The sequence below is a fragment of the Hylobates moloch genome, unplaced genomic scaffold (genome assembly GCF_009828535.3).
Source record: "Hylobates moloch isolate HMO894 unplaced genomic scaffold, HMol_V3 SCAFFOLD_21, whole genome shotgun sequence".
In the NCBI taxonomy this organism is placed as follows: Eukaryota; Metazoa; Chordata; class Mammalia; order Primates; family Hylobatidae; genus Hylobates; species Hylobates moloch.
The window spans coordinates 32,691,751-32,699,707 of record NW_026652296.1 but is presented as its reverse complement, the minus strand read 5'-3'; the positions used below and the strand labels follow the sequence as shown (position 1 = coordinate 32,699,707).

At 50.9% G+C, this 7,957-nt stretch overlaps 1 protein-coding gene across 3 annotated transcripts in view; it reads right to left on the bottom strand.

Annotated features, from left to right (window-relative positions):
• The window catches only part of ITPA (inosine triphosphatase), a 20,153-nt gene extending 12,496 nt beyond the window's left edge, over positions 1–7,657 (bottom strand). For all 3 annotated transcript variants that reach the window (XM_032142448.2, XM_058432856.1, XM_032142447.1), the window contains exons 1-5: positions 7,372–7,657; positions 3,742–3,799; positions 3,585–3,649; positions 2,910–2,983; positions 1,654–1,685 (exon numbers count right to left, since the gene is read on the bottom strand). In XM_032142448.2, coding sequence (XP_031998339.1) covers positions 1,654–1,685; positions 2,910–2,983; positions 3,585–3,649; positions 3,742–3,799; positions 7,372–7,437 — 295 coding nt within the window. In that variant the 5' untranslated portion in view covers positions 7,438–7,657. The remainder of the gene's footprint in view (positions 1–1,653; positions 1,686–2,909; positions 2,984–3,584; positions 3,650–3,741; positions 3,800–7,371) is intronic.
• Between the last annotated feature and the right edge of the window lie 300 nt (positions 7,658–7,957).

The window sequence follows — 7,957 nt, the reverse complement described above, 5'->3', positions numbered from 1 at the left end:
ACTTGGGAGGCTGAGGCAGGAGAATCACTTGAACTCAGGAGGCAGAGGTTGCAGTGAGCCAAGATCACACCACTGCACTCTAGCCTGGGCAATGGAGTGAGGTTCTGTCTCAAAAAAATAAAATAGGCTGGGAGTGGTGGCTCACGCCTGTAATCCCAGCACTTTGGGAGGCTGAGGTGGGACCACCTGAGGTCAGGAGTTTGAAACTAGCCTGGCCAACATGGCGAAACCCCGTGTCTACTAAAAATACAAAAATTAAGCCGGGCTCAGTGGCTCACGCCTGTAAACCCAGCACTTTGGGAGGCTGCAATGGGTGGATCGCCTAAGGTCAGGAGTTCGAGACCAGCCTGGCCAATATAGTGAAACCCCTCTACAAAAAATACAAAAAACTAGGTGGTCGTGGTGGCGGGTGCCTGTAATCCCAGCTACTAGGGAGGCTGGGGCAGGAGAATCGCTTGAACCTGGGAGGTGGAGGTTGTAGTGAGCCGAGATTGTGCCATTGCGCTCCAGCCTGGGCAACAAGAGTGAAACTCGTCACAAAAAAAAAAAAAAAAAAAAAAAAAGGCCAGGCATGGTAACTCACACCTGTAATCCCAGCACTTTGGGAGGCCGAGGCAGGCAGATCACGAGATCAGAAGATTGAGACCACCCTGGCCTACATGGTGAAATCCCAACTCTATTGAAAATACAAAAATTAGCTGGGCATGCTGGCACGTGCCTGTGGTCCCAGCTACTCAGGAGGCTGAGGCAGGAGAATCACTTGAATCCGGGAGGTGGAGGTTGGAGTGAGCCGGGATCATGCCACTGCACTCCAGCCTGGGCGACAGAGAGAGACTCCATCTCAAAAAAAAAAAAAAAAAAAAAAAAACTTAGCCGGCATGCTGGCGCATGCCTGTAATCCCAGCTGCCTGGGAGGCTGAGGCAGGAGGATCACTTGAACCAGGGAGGCAGAGGTTGCAGTGAGCCGAGATTGAGCCACTGCATCCCAGCCTGGGCAACAGTGAGACTCCATCTCAAAAATATAAATAAGTAAACAAATAGGCTGGGTGTTGTGACTCACACCTGTAATCCCAGCACTTTGGGAGGCCAAGGTAGGAGGATCACTTGAGGTTAGGTGTTCGAGACTGGCCTGGCCAACATGGTGAAACCCCCTCTCTACTAAAAATACAAAAATTAGCTGGGCGTGGTGGTGGGCGCCTGTAATCCCAGCTACTTGGAAGGCTAAGGCAGGAGAATTGCTTGAACCCAAAAGGCAGAGGTTGCAGTGAGTTGAGATCACACCAGTGCACTCCAGCCTGGCTTGCAACTGTGGGTGACAGGATATGCACTGCTGGGGTCCAGGAGGGGCAGTCCTCCAATTCCCAGGGCAGGCCCTGGCTAAGGCAGTCACAAGGGCCAAGTCTCTCTTGAAATCCAGAATTAAGTACAGCCCCTTTGTTCCTCAACCCTGCAGCTCCCACCATCCCTCCCCCACACAGTGCTCTCTGGAGTACAGGGTGTGAGCTGCAGGTGCTAGATGGAGAAAATGAGGTAGAGGCTCCACGGTGGGGGCTAGAACCTGGGACTCCTGATTACTAGTTGGGGTCCCTCCCCTAGACAAAGCCCAGATTCTCATTCCCAACAGATCCAGGGAAGAAACAAAGCGGATAATACCTTCAGGCTTTAACTTCTCCAGAAACCACTTTCTGCAAGAGAAATAAAGGACAGTCAGACACCAGGAGCAGCTGGATCTTCTTACCACCTTTTCCAGGCTGTTCCCTATTGACAGCCAAGGGGAAATGGAAAAGAATGCCTCCAAGGGCCAGGCGAGGTGGCTCCCGCCTATAATCCCAGCACTTTGGGAGGCTAAGGCAGGCGGATCGCTTGAGCTCAGGAGTTTGAGAAAAGCTTGGACAACGTAGCGAAATCCTGTCTCTACAAAAAATGCAAAAAAACTGGTTGGGCACGTGCCTGCAGTCCCAGCTACTTGGGAACTGCCAGCTACTTGGGAGGCTGAGGCAGGCGGATAGCTTGAGCCCAGGGAGTGAGCTGTGATCACACCACTGCACTCCTACCTCAGCGACAGACTGAGACCCTGTCTCACACACCAAAAATAAATAAATACAGGCCGGGCGCGGTAGCTCATGCCTCTAATCCCAGCACTTTGGGAGGCCGAAGAGGGCGGATCACGAGGTCAGATGGAGACGATCCTGGCTAACATGGTGAAACCCCGTTTCTACTACAAATACAAAAAATTAGTCAGGGGTGGTGGCGGGCGCCTGTAGTCCTAGCTACTCGGGAGGCTGAGGCAGGAGAATGGCATGAACCTGGGAGGCGGAGCTTGCAGTGAGCCGAGATCGCACCACTGCACTCCAGCGCGGGCGACAGAGCGAGACTCCATCGCAAAAAATAAATAAATAAAATAAAGTAATTAAAACATTAAAAAATAAATAAATACAAAAAATTAGCTGGGTGTGGTGACGCACATCTGTAGTCCCAGCTACCCAGGAGGCTGAGATGGGAAGATCACCTGAGCCTGGGAGGTGGAGACTGCAGTGAGCTACGATCATGCCACTGCACTCCAGCCATCTGGGTAACAGAGACTGTATAAAAAAAAAAAAAGAAAAAAGGAAGAAAGAAATCAAGTTTTAGATTCCAACTTCCTTGTTTTCTCTTTCCTGAAATTAATCTACTTATGAATGTACTTCTCAAATGCGTGGGGTCCCCTTTACCATCTCCACTTACAAGTCGCATTCTCACACTTTACAAAAGAAAGACATGCTTCTCCTATCCCATCTTTCCTCGGGACAACGTGAAAGGCTGTTGATGCCAAGACAGGGAATGACCTGCAGTATCAGGTACCTCACCATTTTGCAGTTCTGATGGTTTTGGGCCTGGGGCCCTGTAAGGGGGTGGAGGTGGTCACTCACATGTAGGGGCCGGGGAGCCCTCCAAGGGCGTTGAAGCACAGACAGGTGTCCTCAACCAGCACGGGCCCCTGTACCTGCAGCACAAAGACATGCAGCCCTGAGACCCATGATCACCATCCCCACCTGGAACGCCCAGGTCACCCGGGTCACCCAGGCTGCCGCCAGCCCTCAGCTAGCTGAGATTTGTGGCAGACAGCACCACGGGAGCTGCCCTCAGCCAATCTCTTACCTTTGGCCAATCTCTTATCTTATGAGGACACCAAAGCTTTGGCCGATTGTAAAGCTTGCTCCAGGCACAGCAACTGGAGAGCTGGGATTCCCACTCAGCCTGACTCTCCACAGCGTGCTTTCTCAGTCCCACAAACACGTGTGAATGCAGCGGTGGATGTGTGTGGGGAGGATGTAGGGCTGGAATGCATTGTCTGAGCATTTGGGGGAAAGGGAGTCTGTGTGTACGTGGGAGTGTATGGTGGTGGTCTGGGGGAGATACCATGTATTCAAGGCTGGCAAAGGAAGGCAGTGTTCCAAAGCCAATATTAACTGAACCCTAGAGGACTCTGGGCCGGTCCTAGAAAGCTCAACAAACTGTGTGTACTCTATCGTTTCCAGTGGGCACAGGCCCCGGAAGCCACCTGGACAAGAGGAGCAAGTGTGGGACAAGGGCAGGGCAAGCACCTGGCGAGCTGCCTCCTGACATTTCTGTATGGAAATCTCATCCGGCTCCCCCTGGTACTCCGGCACTTATCAGGGAAACAGACACACAGAAAGTCAGGTCACAGGAAGACAGAGAAATCCAACCATCTTTTAAAAATAAAACAAAATGGAGACATACGGTCAATTTTCTGTGCCACCAAAGTGCATGGAAACTTATCTCCTAGAATCTGAATGACCTGTTCCAAAAGAAAAGAGAACATTTATCACCATCTAATGATTCCCCATTACTATGTGAGCACGTGAGCTGTCATCCACCTTTCTCATCGATAACTCTCCTGCCTATCTCCTAAAGCTTACCAACTCAGGCCCGTGAGCCTCACCCTGGCTTTCAGGGTCCCACCCCAGCAAGCCAGCCCCTTTCATCTCCTTACTTCTCTATCTCTCCTACGTCAGGTCTCTGCTTGTGCTAAGCCCCCATCCAGAACACCCTCTTCTCTTCTCAATGCTCCCAGAAACCCTAGACATCCTCCTAGACCAGGAATTCTCTATCAGATGATACCCAGAATTCAGGAGGCCTGTGAACATGGATTGGAAAAAAAAATCTTTATTCTTAGTAACCCTTAATTGAAATGTAGTATCTTTTTCAATTATGAATATAGGTAACAAACCAAAATATTACTAGCAGTTCCTGTGACTTTTAAACCTACTAAAATCACAGATGTTGTTATAACTCATTACAATTGCTGCAGATATCTCAAAATATCATTTATCTCGATATTTTAAAATTAAGGGGCTGGGTGCTGTGGCTCACGCCTGTAATCTCAGCACTTTTGGAGGCCAAGGTGGGCAGATTGCTTGAGCCCAGAAGTTTGAGACTAGCTTGAGCAACATGGCAAAACCCCATCTTTACAAAAAATACAAAAATTAGCTGGGCATAGTGATATGTGCCTGAAGTTCCAGCTACTCAAGAGGCTGGGGCAGGAGGATTGCTTGAGCACAGAAGGTTGAGGCTACAGTCAGCCAAGATTGCACCATTGCACTCCAGCCTTAGGTGACAGAGTGACTCCCTCTCGAAAAGAAAAAAAAAAAAAATTAAGATAATTACTCATACACTGGTAGATTGAATCCTTTAATGCATTAATAAAGTATATATAACTAAATCACAAATATTTGTAACATTTTGATAATTGTACTTCACTTTAGTTGACTTCCTTTGTAATTCTATGTATTTTATTTATTTTTTTTTGAGAGAGGGTCTTTCTCTCTGTCACTCAGGCTGGAGTACAGTGGCACAAACACAGCTCACTAGAGACTCAACCTCCTGGACCCAAGAGATCCTCCTGCCTCAGCCTCCCATGTACCTAGAACCACAGGTGACCCAGATACCATGCTTAGGCTAATTATTTGTAGAGCTAGGGTCTCACTTTTTTGCCCAGGCTGGTCTTGAACTCCTCGGCTCAAGAGATCCTCCTTGAGCCTCAGTCTCCCAAAGTGCTGGGATTACAGGTATGAACCACAGTGCCCAGCCTATAATACCATGTATTTTATTTTGTACATTTGAAACTATTTTCCTGAGAAAGATTCCATAGGTTTCCTAAGTCTGCCAATGGCATACCACTAGTTAAGACTACCCATTCAGCCAGGCGCGGTGGCCCATGTGTGTGATCTAACACTTTGGGAGGCCCAGGCGGGCAGATCACCTGAGGTCGGGAGTTCAAGACCAGCCTGACCAACATGGAGAAACCCCGTCTCCACTAAAAATACAAAAATTAGCTGGGTGTGGTGGCACACACCTGTAGTCCCGGCTACCAGGAAGGCTGAGGCATGAGGATTGCTTGAACCCAGGAGGCAGAGGTTGCAGTGAGCTGAGATTGTGCCACTGTACTCCAGCCTGGGCGACAGAGTGAGACTCTGTCTAAAAAAAACAAAACAAAACAATACAATACAAAAAAACACAGCTGGGTTAGGTGGTTCACGCCTGTAATTCTAGCACTTTGGGAGGCCAAAACAGGTGGAGGGTGGATCACTTGAGGTCAGGGGTTGGAGACCAGTCTGGCCAACATGGAGAAATCCCGGTTTCTACTAAAAATACAAAAATTAATCAGGTGTGGTGACGCATGCCTGCAATTCCAGATACTCGGGAGGCTGAGGCAGGAGAATCGCTTGAACCCAGGAGGTGGAGGTTGCAGTGAGCAGAGATCGCACCACTGCACTCCAGCCTGGGTGACAGAATGAGACTCTGTATCAAAGAAAAAAAAAAAAAAGACCACTTGTTCTAGGCCAAGTTCAAGTCCATGTTCTCCAAGGAGTCTCCCTTGGCTACTCTAGCACCTTTTTCTTTCTTTTTTTTTTTTTATTTGAGACTGAGTCTCACTCTGTCACTCTTAACTCTTACCCAGGCTGGAGTACAGTGGTGTCATCTCAGCTCACTGTAACCTCCACCTCCTGGGTTCAAGCGATTCTCCTGTCTCAGCCTCCCGAGTAGCTGGGACTACAGGCATGTGCCACCATGCCGAGCTAATTTTTGTATTTTTAGTAGAGATGGACTTTCATCATGTTGGCCAGGCTGGTCTTGAACTCCTGACCTCAGATGATCTGCCCGCCTCAGCCTCCCAAAGTGCTGGGATTACAGGCATGAGGCACCGCACCCCCGCACCCGGGCTCCAGTTCCTTCTTTAAATGAGGGCAATATTCTCAGCCAGAGGTTTGGGGTCTCATGCCCAATGTCCTGCATGTGCTCTGTTCAGGGTGGCACTGCCTGACTGGTCTGGCCTGAGGATCCCAAACCTTTTTTCAGCAGAAGGTTCCTGAGAAGACCACTCAGTCCTGGCACCAAAGTGACATCAGTCCCTCCCTACACTACCGGCAAATGTAGGTTTCCCTAGTGATTACACCCCACTGGTCTGACTCAGACATATCCAGTGGGTGTCATCCTGATCCCCCACACATGACCCCCACTCCATGGCTATGGCTGATTGAACAGGAGCAAATCCTTGATTCAAGCAAAGCCAGTCGGAGCTGATATCTGGTAGAAGCCTCATTGTTCCATCCCCCAGCAGGGAAGAAAGGGGAAAGATATGAACAGGAATAAGGATCAGCATCCAGAGAGAACAAGGACAAGTCAGCTCCTTGAGGGAACTTCAGGTCCTCTGGAACACGGTAACACTATATTCCCACAGGAGTCATCTGGTGGCTCACATGAGCTCCCTGTGTGTTTCAGTTACTTGCTAGCCACAAAGTCCCTGCAATCAGAAACTTTAGATCCAGTGCCTCCTTTACTCCTCCTCTCTATAGCGCTGTGAAGCAAATGTCCTGCATCATCCCCATTTCACACATGCGAAAAGAGGTTAGAACATTTCAGGACGGTGGTGGGGCACAGACTGCTCAGTGTGGAACTCCGTCCCACGCCCTCTCTGGGTCCTGCTAGCCCTGGCCCAGCGGCGGGATGTGGATAAGTCCCAGAAGAGTGTCGGGACACTGGGTTGCGGTCTACTTCAATAGGTGACCTTCGGGGCGGTTGTTACGAGCCCCGCTACTCCTCCGGGTCCCGCAGTCGCTGCCCACACAAGCCCTGTGTCGGGATCTGTCAAGACCCTCGTTCCCTCGCCAACCCCGGGGCGCCCCGATTCCGCAGCCACTCCCTTCTTGCGCCCCAGCTTTTCCACACATCCGGGTCAGGACCCATTCTTCCGGGCTGAATTCTGTTCTCTCTCCATGCCTCCTCCCACGTGCTTCCCTCCTCCCGGAAGCCCCTTCTCCACCCTATTCCCAGCCGTCTCCCAGTCAGCCCCCAACACCCTCCCGGCACCTCCTCCAGCTTCTTGGCGTTCCCCGTGACAAACACGATCTTCTTCCCCACCAATGAGGCCGCCATGGGGAGCCCCGGTTACCCAGCTGAGCCACCGAAAACTCCTTGGCGTCCAGTGACAGAAAACTTCCGGCTGGTGGCGGAAGTGAAAGGCTCAGTTTCCGGCCAGGGGTCCGGGGGAAAGCCGACCCGGACCCCAAGGCGCGTATCGAACGAGTGGGCTCGCGGTGGCGGCCTAGCCCACCGCGTCCGATTTGCTGGGGACCTCCCGAGCCTAGAGATTGAGTGACCCGTCCCTCCTGCCCAAGGGACGCTCTCTTCAAGAACCGGAAGAGACCACTCCCACCCCCACCCCGCCCCTGCTTTTGCTCTTCTCTGCAATGGGGTCTCCGAAAGGAGAAGACTGCAGCCCTGTGATCCTGGAGGTTTGCGCTCTCCTAGGCTGTCTCAAAAAACTGCCTCCTTCTAGGCAAGGGCTTCCAAACCCTCATCCTGATCTCACCTTCAGCCTTACCCGCCAGCTCTGATCCACTCGACTGTGAACTTAAACTCGTCATAGCCTAAAACAAGCCCAAACTTCTCACCC